The 21,808-nt window shown below is 46.8% G+C and overlaps 2 protein-coding genes across 2 annotated transcripts; both read left to right on the top strand.

Annotated features, from left to right (window-relative positions):
- The first annotated feature begins 12,543 nt into the window (after positions 1 to 12,543).
- On the top strand, positions 12,544 to 13,233 carry LOC136505890 (probable receptor-like protein kinase At1g11050). Its single transcript, XM_066501021.1, has one exon. It carries the CDS (start codon positions 12,891 to 12,893, stop codon positions 13,221 to 13,223), a length of 333 nt encoding a protein of 110 aa, XP_066357118.1. The 5' UTR covers positions 12,544 to 12,890; the 3' UTR covers positions 13,224 to 13,233.
- LOC136505705 (calmodulin-binding receptor-like cytoplasmic kinase 2) lies at positions 13,233 to 14,166 on the top strand. Its single transcript, XM_066500853.1, has 2 exons — positions 13,233 to 13,398; positions 13,481 to 14,166. The coding sequence occupies exons 1-2, from the start codon at positions 13,233 to 13,235 to the stop codon at positions 14,164 to 14,166; spliced, it is 852 nt and encodes a 283-aa protein (XP_066356950.1).
- Positions 14,167 to 21,808: the final 7,642 nt, after the last annotated feature.

The raw sequence follows: 21,808 nt of genomic DNA, 5'->3' as shown, positions 1-21,808 counted from the left end.
TCCACCCGAGATTCTTGGGAGACGTGCGCACGCGCTGCAGATGATTGTTTTCACAACCTCGAGATCTATGCCAATAAATGCGCCCCTTCGTTACGAGTGTACGCGCCTCTTCGTTGCTAGTGTGAGAGGGCCCACACTGACACACCTCTTTACAGGTGCCAAGCGACTGTTTGCTAGAAAGGGCAGTATGACGTGCTATACTTGTCTGCTTTTTTGACCAGACGTGTACGATTGGACTTGATAGAATAAGAAGATAAATAAATACACCAAATAATAGTACAAGCGGCGTTCGTTTTTTCGCTGCATGTCTTATGCTCAAGGATGGTCTAGACCACTGCCGTGCTCGGGGACTGCCCAGACCACTGCCGTGCTTGGGGACTGCCCAGACCACTATCGTGCTCGGGGACTACCTAGACTACTACCGTGCTCGGGGACTGCTATGACCACTATCGTGCTCGGGGACTGCTACGACCACTGCCGTGCTCGGGGACTGCTACGACCACTACCGTGCTCGGGGACTGCTCCGACCACTAATGTGCTCGGGAACTGTCCCGACCACTACTCGGAGATCGTTCTCCTCGGCTACATGTGATTTGTACTCACATACAGTTGAGAGACATTTATTTAGACCTTGCTACAAGGCTCATACTTCGCCTTCCAGCAAGCCCGGGGACTACATCGGTATGATGCACCTACCGGTGCATCTCGTATCGCCTGTATGACGGATTGGATTCTTAACTCCAGTGCAAATTCTTTTTAGACCCTGGCACCATGTGCCTACATCACCTACTACCAGGCTCGGGGACTAAGTGGGCACACTTCACCTTACGGTGAATGTGTTTATTTAATCGACCCTAATGCTTTGATTGATTAAACGGATTACTATCGTGCTCGGGAACTGTCCCGACCGCTGCTCGGAGATCGTTCTCCTCGGCTACATGTGATTTGTACTCACATACAGTTGAGAGACATTTATTTAGACCTTGCTACAAGGCTGATACTTCGCCTTCCAGCAAGCCCGGGGACTACATCGGTACGATGCACCTGCCGGTGCATCTCGTATCGCCTGTACGACGATTGGGTTTTCAACTTAACTGGGAATTCTTTTTAGACCCTGGCACCACGTGCCTACGTCACCTACTACCAGGCTCAGGGACTAAGTGGGCACACTTCACCTTGCGGCGAATGTGTTTGTTTTTCGACCCCTACGCCACTGATGATCAAGGATGCTTCGCTTCAAGATTCACTTACATTTCTTTTCAGAAATACAAGTGGGCACACTTCACAGGATGGAAATCTTTTTCTTTTTTCTTAAGAGCACCATACATTCTTCGGACAACCTACTTCTCCGGCGACAACGGTGGTTAGAAATGTCAAGGACTCAAGCTTTACTATTCGAAGAAGGTTAAAATGGCATGTCGCAGCATAATACATGGTGCTCGGGGACTAGCTATGGGGTATTAACCCCTATACCCTTACGACTAAGATTGGGCCGGCCCGGATCAGTGGGTCCGGTCCACCAAAAGACGACACGTGGCTCGGCCAACCTATTCGGAGTCCCGCGCAAGGAGTCAAGATAGATTTGGCGATCAAGCAAGATCTTGGTCGGTTAGAATAGGAATCCTTATCTGGTCACCTATAGCAATTGTAACTGACTTGGATTAGTTTCCAGATCTATAACCTTGCCCCCCGGACTATATAAGGCAGGCAGGGGACCCCTCTAAAAAACATCTCTCATTGACATACAACAATACAATCAAGACGCAGGACGTAGGTATTACGCCTTTTTGGTGGCCGAACCTGGATAAAACCTCATATCTGTCTTGCGTCACCGTCTTGTTTGTGGCTTGCACATCTGTCTGCCGATAATCTACTACCTTGGGCATACCCCTAGGTAGACTACCGACCATATTTTGTCGATAGGGAGGCATTGTCCCCTTCAACCCAGCAATGGCCCTCCAGGATCTACCGGATCTCCTGCTTCTCCGGGATCTGGATCCAATCCCTAGGCAGCGCAATCAACCTCTTCACCATCAGCTCACGATGGTTCCTTGGCGACCTACAACGAGCAACAGCAACGACATCAACAACCAACCAATCCAAGAAACTCCCACGGACCCGGAGGCGGGCGGGCAGTGGCAACTTAACTCACCTGAACACGATGACGTCGCCGCGGGAGAAGTCATAGCGGTAGAGGCAGCGCTTCTCCACCAGAGCATGCTTGGCCTGCTATGGGTCGAAGGTGGGGTGCCTAGAGGCGTCGTCCATGCTGATGACGAAGGCGACCCAGTCGACGACGGTGATGCCGACCACGTTGCCGGTGATGCATCCCTTCACGAGCGGCCAAAACGGCGGTCAAGGCTCTTGCCATGTGCGAAAAGGATCGGGACCTCGACGGGTGGCCTGGGCACCTACAACGCAAAGGCCGGCGAGCGACGGCCTAGCCAGCGAGCGAGGGACTCCTTGATGTGCTTGGCCGGGGATGGCGATGGAAATGGGCGGCAGAAGAACTGAAGTGGCGTGGACATCGAGGCCGCCGGCATCGGCGCGATGCCACCGGGGAACCCGAAAGGGCTCCCGGCCTAGGGGCTGCAGGCCACCGACGACCGTGCCGGCGTCGCCCCGACCCTGCCCCCATGCAGCGTACCCGTGGGAGACGGTCGCGCGCTCCGCCTCCCTCCTCTCCCTCCTCCCCCACCCCCTCCTAACGCCGCATCCTCCGACCCGACCCTGAACAACGGCTGATGACAACGACGGCGGCACACAGACGGAGACAACGGCTAATGAACCCTAAGTGCCGGAGACAGCGACGAATGAACCCTAACGAGACAAAAATATTCATCTTCATCTAACTAATGTAAATCTCAACTATACTACTCAAAACATTATTTTTACATTTATGGATTTACCATTTTACCCTTAATTAAAAAAAATAACCACGAAAAAGCAATTACCACTCTTTTATTTGAAGTCCCAATCCTCTAGACTTTGGAGGCATTGGGAGGCGTTTCGGCCATATGGGCCCACCGACCATAGACACATCTAACGCCTCCCGACGCCTCCCTCATTGACGCCTCTCAACGCCTTCCCTCTTATGGGCCCACCAATCATAGACAAAGCTAACGCTTCCTGACGCCTCCTCAACTATAGTAAAAAAGTTCTAAGAAAAATAGTTAGTTTAGTTTAACAAAGTATTCTTCTCAGTTCTATGAATCAGTTAAGGCTTATAGTTCATATGTTCCATCAAGGCATTTTCTCAAGCACTTAGTGTCAAGCCAACATTTCTAAATTCTGTGAAGGCATTTTCTTAGGCAGGCCAACATTTCCAAATCCATTTGTTACTCAAAAAGTAATTAAATTAGGGGATAAGATATATGTGAATTTGAATTTGATACCAGAGATCACCTTTGGAGTCACAAGAATGATCTGTCGATGTTGTAGCTCCTTACTGTTGGTGTCCGATTCGAATGAGCTGCAGCACAGTTTGACTTCAGTTATTAAGATAGAGTATACAATATTGACAAAATGAAATATGGTTTGACTTCACACGAAAACACATGCAGCCACACAGGTTACTGATAGGCTTTTAGAAACATCTTGAGTAAGCCACTGGAGTACATAGTGACACTGACAGTTGTGTATTTAGCATATACCGTATATGGTGGTTTGAAAGGATCACTAAAATCAGAAACAGGTTTAGCTCAGATTTCTTTAAGTAAATTATCGTTTTCCTCAGCTAGGCAACTGATTATAAAACGATTCATTAGCACTTAGCTTCAGTCATTTTCAGAAATTATTAAGAAAAAAATAAAGTTAGATCCCAGAATGACTTGGTCAAAAGCAACTACAATTCTTTTCATCTCGTCTATCAGTAGATTTAATAATAGCAGATCACAAGAATCATTATAACTTTATAATGGTATTCTCAGATAATCACACAAGAATTCTCAGATAATGGAACAGAGGATCAGAAGTCCTGCATATCCTTTAATTTCTTTTTCGAAATGTCAGATCCTTGAATTTCTGAATATTAATGGTATTCTCAGATAATCACACAAGAATTCTCAGATAATGGAACAGAGGATCAGAAGTCCTGCATATCCTTTAATTTCTTTTTCGAAATGTCAGATCCTTGAATTTCTGAATATTGTCTAAAATCTTAGAGTTTAAAAAAAACAAAAAAAACTTAGAGATTTCAAAATCTGACTATAGTCTGCAACTTCAGAAATTACTAAATAAGCCAATGTTGGTGGCACAAAATTACAGAGTGCCCAAAATGTAGCCAGAAAGTTCTTTGAAGCCAACTTGTAAAAAATTACAACACTAACTTACTTGAAAACATACTAACTGTAGCTGAAGAAATAGGTTATACAACTTCCAATCTAAACCTCATCATGATAGCAAGGCAAGTGACAGGTTTAGAGAAGGTTTGAGACAATTTTATAGTGTTGTTCTTCTATTTGCTGTCTGTTCAAGAAGTCTGTGCAACTCGTATTTTTGAGCTGAACAACAAATTCATATCTTCTATCATTATGAAAATCAAACACATGTCTTTTTGGCATTCACAAAAATATACCACATGTCCTTATCTATTTAATTTGTAGACGGAGCGAGGTTAGGATGGTAGTAAAGATTGAGAATGTGGATTGCAGTTAATTCCAAATCTTCATAAAACTGAAGGCAGAGCCTACCTGTTAGTTGTGTAGGGGAGCATCTGTGGAGGCACTTGTCAGCGATGGAGCAGCGCTAGTCCTACACCAACAATGATGAAGTGGTGCAACAATTTTATTTTCAAAAGACAAAGGAAAAAAGCAATCAGATTGTAAAGAACTATTTTTTATGCACAACTACCACTGAACATTATTCAGTAACTTACCTGGTCAATTGAATTGACATTGTCTTCTCTGACTTGTTAAACATGAATCTAACACAAAAGAATGGTAATGTCAACATGTTTAACAAATGGAACCTAAGACAAAAGAATGCTAATGCCTTTTTTTATACATGATGAAATGGAAACACAAAACAACATTATTATTTTTACAATCCACAATCACTCAGCATGCTATATAATTATTTGTTGCAAAAAAAAGGTAGGAACCCACTAATCTCTCTGTTTGTGCTTCGAATCGCTCATGTCCGGGCGAGGGGCATATGTTCGCTCGTTCGGAATAAGGTCCACGGGTGACCTGCCGGCCTAGGAAGAGGAAAAACGAAGCCCCCATGCCACATTTGGTGACGCTATGGGCTGATTTACCAAGGGAAAAAACAGAGAACAACTTAATTATACATTATACAATATACAATATACAATATACAAATATATATATATACAAATATATATATATATATATATATATATATATATTATATGTAAATTGAGTTGTTAATGAATCCGCTTCTTTCGCCGACTCTATTTCATTTGCTGAATATATATGATATTTTTTTTCTTTGAAGCAAAAATTCTATAACAAGGTTTGAGACCTTGTATTTGTATCTATCTCTTTTTGTATACTAGTGGAATTTCATTGTATTGGGTTCTTTCTTAGATCTAAATGGAGTGGAATAGAGAAATAAAAAAAGGCCTTTCATATAAAAATGGAAGAATAGTATGCCATATATCTCACTTGTATATATATATATAAGCTAGCTAGGTATCCTTCATAATACTCAAGTATAAATGGCCATGCAGCCCGAGGCACGCCGGCCCGGCACGAGGCCCGCAATTTTGGCCCGGCCCAAGCACACCACGGCCCGAGGGTCATCGGGCTCGGGCTGGCTTGGCACGGGGTAGCAGGCCATGCCTGGGCCGCTACTCAGGCCCGCGGGCTGGCACGGCACGGCCCGGTTTATAGGGGTCGGCCCGGCAGCGGCCCAAGACCTTCCCCTAGCGGCGAAGCGGCCCAGCGCAGCGGCCAGCCGGCCCAGCCCCACAACGCCTCACCCCCCGTGTATATAAGCGACGGCCGCGGCGCTCGCCCTCCTCAACCCTAACCGTAAATCATTTCCTCCCCCACCGCCTCGCCGCTCTCGCCTCTCGCCTCGACCGCTCGACGGTCGATGCCTCGCCGTCTCGTCTGCTGGCGTCCGACCTTGCCGACCCCGACTCTGGTGACCTTGAACCGCCTGTTGCCAGCAACCTCCCCTAATCCCCTCCCTCTCTGCCTCTCCCTTCTCCGTCTCCCTATCTCCCCTCTAGATCTCGGTGATTATGTGAGTTCGTTGTCCCCGTCTGTCCCTCCTCTGCCGCTCGCCGTCCTTGCTAACCGGTGTGTCATGTTCTCTAGGTGGTTGTCGTCTTCTCCGGCACCGGGCTCTGGTTGCACAGGTAAAACCCTAACCCTAACCCTAACCCTCCTCTTCTATATTCTTCCATTGATGTATTCTGATGTGATGTTTTCATCCTCCTCCATCTCTTTGCGCAGGTCAGTAGCTGATGCGTCGTCCTCTAGCTGTGGCATAGAGCGACCAAGTGAAAGGTCCTAATGGCTAGAGGGGGGTGAATAGCCTATTAAAAATTTCTACAACAACACTTAACAAACTGGTTAGACTATTATAAGGCGAAGCAAGTGTTGCGCTAGCCTACTAAAAATGCAAGCCACCTACCACAATTCTAGTTTATGTAGTTTCTATCCACACAATAACTTTGTCACTACACTAAGTTAGTGTGCTCTCAAAGGCTAACTAAAGAGCCACACTAACTAAACTAACAAGCTCTCACAACTAGCTACACTAAAAAGCTTGACAACTAGTTTGCGGTAATGTAGAGAGAGTGATCAAGATGGTTATACCGCCATGTCAAGGAGTGAGTCAATCAATCACAAGAATGAATAACAATGAAGACCAATCACCTCGGAATCAAATGATGACACAATGATTTTTTTTTCTGAGTTTCACTTCCTTGCCAACAAGCTAGTCCTCGTTGTGGCGATTCACTCATTTGGAGGTTCACGCGCTAATTGGCATCACACGCCAAACCCTCAATAGGGTGCCGCACAACCAACACAAGATGAGGATCACACAAGCCACGAGTAATTTACTAGAGTACCTTTTGGCTCTCTATCGAGGAAAGGTCAAGAACCCCTCACAATCACCAAGATCGGAGCCGGAGACAATCACCAACCTCCTCTCAACGTTCCTCGCTGCTCCAAGCCATCTAGGTGGCAGCAACCACCAAGAGTAACAAGCGAATCCCGCAGCAAAACACGAACACAAATGCCTCTAGATGCAAACACTCAAGCAATGCACTTGGATTCTCTCCCAATCTCACAAAGATGATGAATCAATGATGCAGATGAGTGGGAGGGCTTTGGCTAAGCTCACAAGGTTGCTATGTCAATGCAAATGGCCAAGAGAGAGAGCTTAAGCCAGCCATGGGGCTTAAATAGAAGCCCCCATGAAATAGAGCCGTTGTACGCCTTCACTGGACACAACACGGGGTGACCGGACGCTCCGGTCATATCGACCGGACGCAGGACCCTAGCGTTCGGTCATGCGATGCACGCCACGTGTCCCCTCTCTTTGAATACTGAGCGCCTGATCCCAACGGTCAAGTGATGACCGGACGCGCTGCTGCGAAGTGACCGGACGTAGGACCTCAGCGTCCGGTCGTTTCTAATAAGCATCCAGAAGCGAAAAAACATGATTGGACGCGTCCGGTCATGCTTGATCGGACACACCCAGCGTCCGGTCACTCAATGTCATCATACGTCAGACTGACCGGACTCAGGCCTTGAGCGTCCGGTCAGTTTTCGCGCCAGCGTCCGGTCATGAGACCGAAACCGCGCTCCCTCTGCTGCCACTGACCGGATGCGCCGGTCCAACTGAGACCAGCATCCGGTCACTTACAGTGACCTCCGTATTTTCTGTATGGAGCGCCGGTGGCACCATCGGACTGTCCGCACTCTACGGGCGGACACTCCGCCGGTGAAGTTCCTAACCCTTGCTCAAAGGTGCCAACCACCAAGTGTATCACCTTGTGCACATGTGTTAGCATATTTTCACAAACGTTTTCAAGGGTGTTAGCACTCCACTAGATACTAAATGCATATGCAATGAGTTAGAGCATCTAGTGGCACTTTGATAACCGTATTTTGATACGAGTTTCACCCCTCTTAATAGTATGGCTATCGAACCTAAATGTGATCACACTCACTAAGTGTCTCGATCACCAAAACAAAATGGCGCCTACCATTTATACTTTTGCCTTGAGCCTTTTGTTTTTCTCTTTCTTCTTTTTAAGTCCAAGCACTTGATCATCACCATGGCATCACCATCATCATGTCATGATCTTCATTTGTTTCACCACTTGGAATGTGCTACCTATCTTATGATCACTTGATAAACTAGGTTAGCACTTAGGGTTTCATCAATTCTCCAAAACCAAACTAGAGCTTTCACCAAGGCAGCCCCACGCACCATTGAGGAACGGTGCTGGAGAGCCATCCGCCATGGTGGCTGCTAATGACAATATCGTCTGGCCGCTCACCGGCAACGACAACTTGATCGTGGTAGGCTGCCCCATGAGGACGATGATGACACCCGAGACGACGCTACTGTGTTGTTCGGTTTCAATGTTAGTAGTGGCTCTGCTGCTCCGATCGATCTAGACAGCGACGGTGGTGAAGGGGTGACGACGACTGGGATCCCAGCCTGCTCCAATGACTTAGCTCCATCTATTGCTGGTAACTCTTCTGGTGTTGGTATTGGTAAGCGTAAATCTATTGTGTGGGTTGATTTTGATAAGATCTATGAGATTGTGAATGGTAGGAAAATCTGCACTAAAGCTACCTATAAAATATGTAAGCATACTTTATCTGCTAGATCTAATGCTGGCACTGGCCACTTGAAGAGGCACCAGAAATGTTGTAGGCAGAAAATTGATCAAGCTGCTAGGGTTCAGTCTAGGCTTACTTACAATCCTGATGGTTCTGTGCATAACTGGGACTATAAACCTAATGTTGCTAGATCTGAATTGTGTTGCTTGATTTGCCATTGGGTATTGGTGAGACAGATGCATGGAAGGAGTACATTGTTCGTGCTCATAACCCTAGGTTTACTAAGGTTTCTAGACAGACCACCACTAGAGATCTTAATAAGCTATTTACTGAATGTCGTAATATGCTTAAGAATTCTGTGTTGTCTGGTGCTTCATCTGTTGCTTTGACATCAGACATTTAGTCTGGTAATGCTAAGGAGGACTACATTAGTGTTGTTGCTCATTACGTGAGTGCTGATTAAGAGTTAAAAAAGTTATTGGTCTAAGGTTGATTGAGGTGAAGCATACTGATGAAAATATTACTAAAAAATTGCTTGTGTGGTTGAGGAATTTTGTTTGATTGACTAGGTTTTCTCTGTAACTCTAGACAATGCTTCTTCTAATGCTAAGGCTATGGATACTTTGACAGCTATATTTGCTGGTTATTTGTGTTGTGATCCTTCACCTAAGCCTATAAATCCTAATCAGCGTAAGTATAGTCTTGTATATCAATGTTGTGCTTGTCATATCATTAATCTGATTGTAAAATCTGGTTTAAAGAGGTTCAAACCTTACACAGAAGATTTTAGAACTGCTATTAATTTCTTAAATTCTTCTAATCAAAGAATTGCTATATTTAAGAACTACTATACTGCTCAGGGTGTTAGACCTAGAAAGTTTGGCTTAGATATGGATGTTAGATGGAATGCTACATACCTTATGCTTAAACACTTGGTTCCGTATAAGAATATTTTTTCTGTGTTCATTAATGCAAATTATGGTTCAACATTGTTGACTGCAAGGCATTAGTATATAGCTGAAAAGATATTGGAGTTCCTAAAAATATTTTATGAATCCACAGTTGTTCTTTCTGGTGTTTACTATCCAACTAGTCCACTTTTCTGCACCATCTGCTAGACATTGCTTCTCATTTGCATGCAAGTAAAAAAGATCAAAATCTAATAGTTGTTGTCTATCCTATAAAGCTTAAATTCCTTAAATACTGGCAGGATATACCTCTGTTATATTCATTTGCTTTCATTCTTGATCCTAGAGCTAAATTGAGAGGTTTTATTTAATGTTCTGCAAATACTTAAAGAGAACACCGGTGTTGATTATAGTTCATATTATGCTAATGTAAAAACTGAAATTTACAAGTTGTTTAACAAATATGAGAGAAAGTTTGGTGCAGCTAGGTCTCAGAGGCCTGCACAGCCTACAAGCCATACAAGTAAGAAAAAATAGGCATGGGAAAGAATCTTTGGAGGCCCTGGATCATCTGTTGTTGTTGGTCCTTCCCCTGCCTCTGCCCACACTTCATCTCAATCTGCTTTTGTTGCTGGTTGTGAGCTCACAACTTATCTGGACAATGACAATGTCACTGCATATGAGGATGACTTCGACTTACTTCTCTGGTGGTGTGACCACAAACTAACATATCCTATCCTATCTATAATAGCTAGAGATATTATGTCTGTTCTTGTTTCTACTGTCTCTTTAGAATCATGTTTCAGCTTGACAGGAAGGATAATTGAAGAGCGGCAACGACGCTTGTTGCTTGAAACTGTGGAGATGCTGGCTTACATAAAGGATTGGGAGTTAGGAGAAAAAAGGTTACAACATACTATTGACAACCAAGAGTTAGAAGACTCCTTCAAGAATCTTTATCTTGGTGAAGATGCTTCTGGGGCTGCTGCTGTTGCTAGCACATCTGGGGCTGGCACATCTGGATCTGCATTTGTGGTTTCTGCTGGTACTTAGTGTGTGAGACTTGAGAGTTGTGAGGCTTGAGAGTGATCTGTTATCTTTGTATCTATGATGTGTGACTGATACCGGTGAACAATGGTTTAAGACTTAATTAAGAGCTGTGTTGCACTTTTTTCTCATTATAGGGTTTCTCACAAGGGTGAGTTTTACCTAGGAAAGGTTTTTAACGAGGCAGCATTACACAAATAGCTCAATTATCTTAATTCCCTTGTCTCCTTTGGTGGCTTTTGTTAGAATTTAGAATCTGTGATTAGTTTATTACTTGTGAATGTGAAATAATGAAATATAAATGAATTGTGAAATGTGATTGTGAGAATGAAGAAGTGTTGGATGAGAGAAGCAGTTTGAGGTGTTTTAAGGGCACCGGGCTATCGGCTGGCACGGCCCGCGGATTTGGCCGTGCTTAGCGGGACGACACGGCACGGATTTCGACCCATAGGGCCATGCTTGGGCCAAAGGCCAGGCACGAGACCCGAAGGGCACGGCCAGGGAGGCACGGCGTGCCGTGCTGGCCTGACCCCCTGCGGGTCGTGCCTGGCCCGGGCCCAGGCCGGGCCGGCTGTTGGCCAACTATATACTCAAGAATCATTATAGCTCTGCTCCTAAAATAGAATCTATGATGACACTACTAGAAACAAAAAATTTCCTATCGGTAAAAAACTGACAGAAAAAGCAAAAAACCGACAAGGAAAAATAAAAATAATTTTTCTGTCGGTATAATGACAAGAAAATTCCGATAGAACTAAAGCGACAGGGAAATAACTTTTTCTTGTCGGGTGTATTATTTTACTGTCGGTTTACTATTTTTCTTGTCGGTGGGCGTCGACAGGAAAATTGTTGGTCACCAAGTCTAGAATTTTGCTTCTGTCGGTAAAATACGACAGGAAAAATATGTGTAACGATAGGGAATAAAATTTCCTGTCGGTGTTGAACCGCTAGAAAAATAAACTCGTACCTACAGAAAATATTGGTTTTTCTGTCGACAGAACCGTGACAGGATAATTACAGTTTTCCTGTCATCCTCTCCCGACAGTATAATTATAACGTACCGACAGGAAATAATTGCAGTCACCTGGCCACAGAAGCACCTCATTTATTTATAATTTCATACGATATTCATGATAATAGTATAGGCACAAACATGACATCTGATTTATAAGGTTTTCAACTAGAACACAAATATATTGCATCAATTTGTCATCATCCACATGCCATACATATAGATTAGATGCCCACGGTTGGCATCAACAGCCACAAATTAAGATGCCCATAGGTCTTGCATCCACAGCTATGTTAAAGATATGAAGGCACGCCGAATCGGCGGCCTTCTAGGATGTCCACGTAAGTCTTTTTTATTTGGTGCGTTAGATCGAAATTCCACGGCTCAGATGAGACGCATGTCAACCGGCCAGGTGAAGCAGGTGGCCCCATTAAATGAAGTACGGTGCCTCCGATGGTACGCGGCATGTAAATGGACGGTGGCGCGTAGCAGGTGACGATGGATTGTCGACGTGCATGGCCGGTGCCTAACGCGTACATGCATGCTGCTGGGGCCGTCCTCGCTTTGCATGCATGCATCACTTGTCGATTTGTGTGCACCCTGGCCCCATCCCGTCCTCATTTCCGGTTCTCATCCCATCCCCATCCCCATCTCCATTTCTCAGCCGCCTGCGCGGGCGGCAGAGCTCGGCGCGACACGCGACCGCGTCTGCCGACCAACCACTGCGGGCCACGGAGCTTGGCCGGGCGAGACCGACGCGGGAGCCTGGCCCTGTCGTTGTTGGGGTCGGGGTCGGGGAGGCGGAAGCCGGAGCACGAGCGGTGGCCGCGGAGCCCGGCGTGGTCGCGCCCGCTGTCCGACAGTGGCGGAGGCCGTGGCCGCGGAAGCAGCTCCTCCTCCTCCTCGTCCTTGAGGTCCCTGTTCCGTTCCATCGGGGTGTGGTTCAGCTCGCTCTCCACCGCGTCGTCGTCATCGTTCGCGTCCGCGTCCATGAAGCGGAGGAGCAGGGACGCCGCGCTGGCGGGTGATGCCGGGGCCAAGAAGCCGCCGTGTAAGTCAACTCACCCCCCAGTCCGTGCCCTCCGCCATGGTCGAGCAACTTGTGCCCTTCAATCAATTGCGTGATGATGTTGATGGTCGTGGTCCATGGCGGCAGTGCCGGGGTACGCCGGGACGAAGACCTCTGCGCGCGGGCTGTACAGCGGCGGTGGCCATGGCAGCGGCAGGGAGCACCGGCCGTCGTTCCAGAGCTCCGTCTTCTCCATCGAGGAGATCCTCACCGCCACCAACAACTTCTCGCCGGTGCTCAAGATCGGGCAGGGCGGCTTTGGCGCCGTCTACAAGGGCGCCCTCCCCGACGGCACCGTCGTCGCCGTCAAGCGTGCCATGCTGGTCAGTCAATCCACCAAGCTGCCTGCTGATTTCTTCAACTCTCAATCGACAGACGAAAACAACAAATTTAAATTCCGGGATGAATGATCGCAGCGGATGCAGAACCCTCACGTGGACGTGGAGTTTCGGAGCGAGATCAAGATCATGGCGCGCATCGAGCACCAGAGCCTGGTCCGCTTTTACGCCTACATGGAGTGCGGCGAGGAGCGCATCGTCGTCGTCGAGTACGTCCCCAACGGCACCCTCCGGGAGCACCTCGACAGTAAGCTACCACCTGCCATTGCTGCTCTGCTTCCAAGTTCATCTCTCCCCTCGCCAGCAACCAACCAAACCATGAAAACAAGCAGGGTGCAACGGGCGGTTCCTGGACTTTGGGACGCGGCTGGACATCGCCTTCGACGTCGCGCACGCCGTCACGTACCTGCACATGTACTCCGACCACCCCATCATCCACCGCGACATCAAGTTCTCCAACATCCTCCTCACCGACTCGCTGCGCGCCAAGGTGGCCGACTTCGGCTTCGCCTGCCTTGGCGCCGGCCTGGGCGCCGGCGCCGTCGGGGAGGCCACGCACGTCACCACCCAGGTGAAGGGCACGGCGGGGTACCTGGACCCGGAGTACCTCAAGACGTGCCAGCTCACGGACCGCAGCGACGTCTACTCCTTCGGCGTGCTCCTCGTGGAGCTCGCCTCGGCGCGCCGCCCCATCGAGACCAAGCGCGAGTTGAAGGAGCGCCTCACCGCGCGCTGGGCCATGGGCAGGTTCATCAGCGGCGCCTCCGCCGATGTGCTGGACCCGCACCTCGCCCGCACGCCCGCCGTGGAACGCGCGCTGGAGATGGTGCTGGAGCCCGCGTTCCGGTGCATGGGCCCCGTCCGACAGGACAGGCCCGCCATGAGCAACTGCTACAGGGCGCTATGGGCCATTAGGAAGACGTACCGGGACATGCTCGCCGCCGACGCCACGTCATATTTCTCCGACCGAGCCGTTCGGTGGCTAAAAAACGTTGTTCCGGCTGAAATGATGTAAGAGAAAAATACTGTTTCGGCTGAAAAAAAAGAAGTCGAACAAGCCAGATATGGGGTAAGCCGAACGGGGCCAGTAGCGGCGACCTCTGGAGGATCTGATCATTCCAAGGTCATGAATCCTGCTACTAGCTAGCTGCTAACTCATTTGGTTTGACTGACCCTTAAGTTTGATGTAAATATACACTGGATCATTTTTTTTCCTTTTGCTACTTTTCTCCTTCTAGATTGTGTTCATCTGATGCTAAGCGTTGGATTCCATATGATTGTTCTTATTTTACAACAGTTCTATCATTTTTTGAATTCTGAAAGGGTTCACCAAGTTGTTCTAGTGATTCTTGTAGGATTCTATCTCCAGGCTTGGTTATGAAATCATGCAGGGAGTAGGAAATTTCTTTCTTTTTAGTTTATTAGTTTGAGGGTGATGCATTTCGTTTATACAGACATTACAACAGGATCATTCACTGTCTCTTATCTGTATTGATGAAGAACACGTGAACCTAGGACCAACTGATCGCATCTCCATCCCCAATTCTCACATCTTGCAATCCACCAAGTTCAACTCTGCTCTTAAGTTTGTAGCTTCAGTTCAGAAAAATGCACTTGTAACATGTTTTCGCACACAGGTTCATGCTTCCATATATGATATATCTTCAGTTTTGGTATCTGTTGCTACCTGCAAGTTGCAACATTGGACAGCAATTTGCATCCAACACCTGTACCTCACAGTTTGCATTCAACACCTGTACCTGAATTCAAACACCTGCATTGCACCTAGATATTTATTTAGCCATTCCTCGTGCCTTGTTTTTTGAAAAATTACAAGCTACTGTTACCTAGATATTTATTCAGCCATTCCCTTTTGTGCTCTAATAGTAGTAGAACAGATGATAGAACTCCAAATCAAGCATCTTGCGGTTTCGGTGTTTTTTTTTCCCAACTGGCGCCTGCGAGAAAAGAATAGCTCGGTTTTAGCATCCCCAACAGCATACCAGGAAACTGAAACTGTTCTGCCCACTCGGTATCTGTATCTCTTCAAATCAAGCCTCAAGAAAGCTACTAGAATTTCTCTGTCCCATCGTTGCAACATTTGTGAATGCCAAAAGTAAATTCTTCAGGACGCAGATAGAAACAGCAGAAATAAATGTGGTATCTTGGGGAGCCAGTTGCTCTCCTCGACTAGACCAGTTTAAAACAGGGTACTCCATACTCCCTCGGTCCTAGAGGGAACGGAAGTCTGGGTTCGCGATTAGTCAAACAATCATGAGCTTTGACTTAGATTTATATAAACTATTTTCATATTTGTATCCGGAAAATTCCCGAAAAGGATTAGATGATGTCTAAACGCATTTAAACATTTTGGCGCTGATAAAACACAAGGTGCAACCAGCGTCAACGCAACATACATGGTTCCTAATTTATAGTTCTTTTTTACTTTAGTTTTGAAAACACTTATTTTCCTATATAAAATTCAAGCAACCTAAACAAAAATTAAATCACTTTTTTTGGCTTTTTTTTGGCATAGCCTCCGTGGTCAAACCGGACATTGGGATTGGGGCACGACCTCAATTTAAGCATTTCGATCACTCCAGACTACTCGAATACTAACTTTTCCTTATTGCTCTTCTCTCTGCTGTTAGACCGCTAGGATATTTTTTCAAACGAGAATATTCTGTTGAGGCAGCGACACCATGAAGTAGGTTGGCAAAGGTGCCTGGTTAACCACCTCAGCCTCCCCATGTGGTGGTTGTTCCACAGGGGTCCTCTGTTTGGTAGCAGCCCCATAAGCATCTAACCAAGCAACTTGACCAACTTACGCACGTCGGGTCGCTGTCACCGCGTGCCCCGCGCACGTCGTCTGTGTCGGGCCCATTAGCACCCTGTCATCGCATGGCCGCGACATCGTGCTGCGCTCGCCATCCTCGCGCATTTTGCGCCTCTACTTTTCTCCGCCTCTCGTGCGCTTTTGATAGTCGCCCTCGTCCCCGTACCGGACCCCCTCCCTTCTTTCTTCTTTTGGGGACACGGCCGTCCGCACGCCTCCCTTGTCGATCGAACCCTCTCTCCTCTCCTTTATTCCCCCCCCCCTCCGCTCGCTTGCGCAGGAAGCACGCCATGGTCGGCTGTATCCCCACAGCGTTAAAAAGCAGTGTATCCCATCCATGCCGTCTCCACTTCCAGTGCGCTGCGCCACATCTCCGTTCGCCACTATAAGATGCCCTTCGGCCTTGCTCTTCTCCTCCATCCTCATCCTTCTCAAATCCGAACCAGAGCTATGAGAGCCAGTCGTCATTGTGGGACTGGGTTCCTTTGACAAAGGTGATGGTGTAATCTGGTAAGAAGGGATCTGGTTCTCAAAGAAGTTCAAGTCTACCGTTGGTTAGTTTGGTCTTAGGGTTCACGATGTTTGACTTCTCAGTCTCCTATTTCTGGATCTATTGGTCATACGCCATGTTTTGGATAATCATTATCTTGTTGTTTCTCCATTGCCCTCGTCTATCGCGACTTCTGGAGCAAGCCTTGGTTGTACTAGGCTGCTCCTGACCATGTAACTTTAAATCCCATTGTAATTTAGTGTTCGACGCCGTGTAAGCTTTTGTGTGGTTCCATCTCTACAAAATATGTTGTAGTTTCGCCTAAGGGGAGTGGATCGTAATTCACTCTTCTGTAAGCCCTCGCGTTATGCGGCATACTTGTATTGTAGTTTCTGCTCTTTCCACCTATAATGTAATCCTAGCCAATGTTGTGCTTCGAATCTAAGTGTTTTGGTTGCTTGAGCCCAACTTCATTAAATACTTCTTTCCACTAACATGCCATTGGTTTGCTGGCCTACAATAGGCACCATGTAATGACAACTGGCCTCTATGGTCGTTTACAACATTGTAATAAAAAAACATGTTATCTTTGCTTCCCGTATCTACACGTTTAATGTACCAAATAGATCAACCTTTTGTACCAACGCCATGCGAAAACATATTAGACATATGAACCACCTATACCAAGCACATCACCCGCAGCGAAGCGCGGCCAGCAGTGGTTAGGCCATTCTCAATGCATTTGATACATGGGCTATCAGTTTCAGCACTTGTGCACAGCTTTACTCCATACCCGAGTCACAATGATTAGTATGCCATTCTCAATGCATTTGATTAGTGGTTGAAATACCTCCCACAGTGCATGGTTTCGTTTCTTTTGTGTTTCATATTTGCATTTAGTTCTATGACACATTCAAACTTGTAAAAGTTTCATCTCACCTATATGAAACTCTCATTTCATCTCTGTTGTTTAGTTATTTGCCATGTCACCAAGCTTGCTTAGTTGACACCCTATTAATTGGGAATACAGCTACCACTAAAAGTGGCCCTGCATAGAATGCCAGAAAGGGCTCTCTATTTATTCAATGGGACCAACAATATACTGCTGTTTTCCAATACATGATCCAAAGCATAATGAATATTACCGACTATATTGCACACGGGTCTACGTCTCTCCTGTAGAATTTAGGCTGGTTGAGTTTCCCGTCCTCTTCCACCTTGTCATTTTTCCCATTCCCTAACAATACGTATAAGAGAAACAAACAAGTTCCGTAGAGATTATTACTTCATTTCTTAGTAACACTAGGTTCAAGTTGGCCAATCGAATTCCAGTATAGAGTGGTACGTAGTACCTTTCGTGATTGGACTGCCACCTCGTTGGCTTGTATGTTGTTCAGCACGAAAACCAGGGGATTCAGCGCCTCCTCGTGCCTGCATGCGTACACACACATAGAAACAATTTCGTAGTATTATATATTACTTTGCTGTTTGCAGCCATGGAATACCCTGGAAGGTGATTGTACACGGCACGTAAATGGCGGTGGATTCTTGGCATGCATGCCATGGTGGTCGGCATGCATGCGAGTACGGGTGCCTGCATGCTGCTGGGGCCTTGCTTTGCATGCATGTATGAGCTATCTGCTTGCGTACTTTGCATGCATGCTGAGGCCTTGCTTTTTTGCTTCCCTATAGGTGTCCTTTGCACGTAAAAAGTTTCGCCGGTACGGGCATTTACATAGCTGTGCTTCCACATGTCCTTTATGTAAAAAAATACTATTCCATAAGTAGGTGTCCACATTAAATGAAGTACGGTGCCTCTGATGGTACCCGGCATGCAAATGGACGATGGCGCGTAGCAAGAGGCGCTGGATTGTCGCATGCATGGGCGGTGTTTAATTAGCATGCTGGTCGGCACGCATCCGAGTACGCGTACATGCACGCTGCTGGGGGCGTGCTTTCTTTGCATGCATGCATCACTTGTCGATTTGTATGTGCACGTGCCCTTATGCAGCGCCCTGGCCCCAACCCATCCTCATTTCTAGTCCTCGTTACCTGTTTAGTCCACCAATGTCTGTGGGTGATGACTCACTCATCATGAGAAAGAGGCTTGGTCTAGCCGATGGCTAGGATGGCTTGGTTAGAAGAAGGATGACTCTACTTGCAAAGCTTCAGCCAAACTAGAGTTCGATCGTATGATCGTGGTTTATTAGGGCTTCTATAGGTGATGTTCCATGACATCATGGTCTTAGCTAGGGAAGTTGATTAGGTTTGACACCCTCCTCTGCTCGTCCGCTGCTTGCCCAGCCTTGCCTGCCTGTGTACCCGGCTGCTGGGTTCCTGCGACCAAGCGCCAGTCGGCCCCAGTTCGGTGCCCAAGTCGGTTGCCTATCTGCTAGCCCAGGCCCTGGCCCGGCCGTGCCGCTGCCCCCTGCCACCTGCCGGCGGCCACCTCTAGGCGGAAGCCGCACGCTTGTACCTCTAGTAGGTTGGGCCCTACCCTACCGGGCAAGTTGGCTGATGGCGGTGTCACCATATCCAGAAAGCCTTAGATGTTGCCCATGCATGGCTGAAAAACATAGTGCTACCAACACATGTAAACACCTATTATGCGAGCCCTTGCTTCCATTCTTAGAACCACAATTAGTTCCTGCCCACGCATTGTTTGCGTGCTGAAAAGCGAGAGATGGATACCATACCAGCAGTGCATGCACACAGGTGGGCCGTGCGATGCAGTAGCCCGGTTTGTAACTAAAACAAGATCTAATTTGTCGCAGCCGTATATTACAACCATCGATATATTACAAACGTCGATAGACGTGTAACGATGTATCTGATTACAGACCTATGCTCTCCATACTGGCTCCCAGCTGTACGCTCCTCCTCCACTGCATATGCGTCAAAAAAATGGCGCGTGTATCGGGCGACCCTTGCGTGATGTCCTCGGAAGCGCTGAGTGGCTAGATTCAGTGGCATCCTCCACCTTGAATGGGTGCTTGGGCAGCCCAACGTCCTATGCCGTGTGAGTTGCAGCCCCTTCCTACACAGCAATACCTCAAAGAAATGATCAGCAGGCTTAGGGCCATGACTGTTTATTAAAAGCGAGGAAACAGGAACCTACGTGTTTGCACTCAATGGAGCAAAACTTGTATGCGCTCTTCAGTCTCCGTCTGCAACCAACACATGCAGACATCTAGTGGTACCGAGGCTTGGGCCTAAACACCGAGCCTTTACTACCAAACCATTTATTGAGGTAAACAACTTTGCACCCGTTATAGACACACGGTTGCACCTCCGATATGTCAATAAGACTCGACACATCTTGTACACGTAGCACGTCTCTCGTTGCTTTCTTTAGCACCTGCACGATGAGTTCGGCGGTTATTCAGTTGAACATAACCTACTTAGGTATGGCCATAAAGAAAGGCTTAGAGTTGTGTATAAAGGGCGAATCCTAGAACCTGTACGGTCCGGTGGGATACATGGTCTGCTCGGCAGTGTAGGCACAAAGCTTGTTGATGTGGTGCTTGGCAATCCAGGCAGATGTAGTTGCGGGCTCTATGGTGTAGTGGGCATGGCTGGCAAAACTGGTTACCAACCAACGCTGCCATGCGCTCGGCACCTAGCATGTTGCACAGTGTTTGTTCTAGACTCTAATAAGGGGACTCGATTCGCGGGATGCACGAACTGTCTGCGCACTGTGGTTCCGAGAATGGCTACTTAAGGGACTTGGTGGTATTGCTATATTGGACAAACTAGGCTACATCATAAATGACAATCATATACTAGAGAACCTGTGGTGTCCCATAGATGTGGACAACCCAAGTGGTATATTGGACAAACTGTCCTATGCCATAAATGTGGACACGGGAGGGGAGTTATGACCTACCAAACTGTACCTTGTCCTATTGCTTGCAGCCACCTCCAGAAGTAGCAGATGTGATTATGATAGCGCCACACAGGGGGCCCTGAAGCCCAGCTTCGCCTCCACTACACTCTGCCACTGGGTCTATGGTTCGGCGCACAGGGCAGCTGTGGCTCTAGTGGGATCAGCAAGCAGCAGCGGCAGGCTCGTGGGTGAGCGGCGCTCTTTTCTTTTCTTGCTTTATTTTGTAAATTAGAAGAAAATCAGAAATAGACCTGCTAGGAGATGAGTTCTACGCATTCCAGTGATTATTGGAGAGCTGAACATATAGGCTACAGCGGAAGGGAAAAACTGCAAGTAACTTAGTACTTCTAGAGTTAACTGCATCTAGACCTATGCACAGCACCAGCCAACATAGAACTGTAGACAATGCTTGTGAAAGCTTATCGGTATTATCATTGCTTCTAAACTTTCTAGTCAATGACATGCTTGGGTTTATAATATGGTGGGTGACTTTGCATAATTTTAGAAAATAGTGGTGGTTGTAGGGAGAACCATCATTATATCGCTGCATTTCTCATGATAGAAGACCCTCCACAGTTTGAGTGTCGCTGCAGTGCAGGTCAGGTCTTTGGAACCAATAGAGGATTTACAGCACCAGCTCTCATCAGAACAACATGCGTATCTAGAAATGCTTACAACTTCATCGTCCCTGTAAACAATACCAGTCATAGAAACAGGGAAAAGAACATAAGGTCAAACCAATATATCGCTAAGGAGCATATATTAGCTAATCTAAAATGTAGATCTTGTTGAATAAAGCATACAACAAACAGATAAGAAGATGAGCTGAAGAACATTTTGTGGGAGTGTGAGTGTGTGGTTTGTAAGGGTTCTTCCCCTTTCCCTTCTTAATATAATGATAAACAGATCTGCTGCATTCTTGGTAAAAAAAACTAGGCTTAGCAACATACAGATTGTTTTTTAAAAAAGGTTCTTGTTTAGAGATACAAAATGGGAAAGCTATTGTCATCAAGTTGTGAGGCAAATACCAAACTCTGGATGTCAGACAGATAAAAGGAAACACCAAATTGCACGCTAGGCTTCACCTATATCATACGAGTATAGGCCCAAAACAAAAGCCTGCTTGTGTCCCTTACCTAGACTGGGGAACTTCTAGTCGCACAAGCTCAGTGTGAATCTAGACACCTGGAGATTGTGGATGTAGTTCCCCAAACGCTGCAAGCTGAGGTAGCTCCTTCTTAGGCCCTTTTAGACATTTGCGAGTAGAACTGGAGATAGCAAAAATCAGTAGATGCTATCGTAATCAGCTAGCTTCAAATCAATGTAATCCGAAAAACATATTCCGCTGGCCAAATTTGGTTCTTTACTATGATGGTTCACAGTACAGCTGGGTGCCGGTGCCATGGCTAACACATGATTTGTTGTTGAGTGCGTACAGATCAGCC

Source organism: Miscanthus floridulus, chromosome 14 (assembly GCF_019320115.1).
Source record: "Miscanthus floridulus cultivar M001 chromosome 14, ASM1932011v1, whole genome shotgun sequence".
NCBI lineage: Eukaryota > Viridiplantae > Streptophyta > Magnoliopsida > Poales > Poaceae > Miscanthus > Miscanthus floridulus.
Note: the sequence above shows the minus strand (reverse complement) of the source record. Positions and strands in the feature narration are given on the sequence as shown.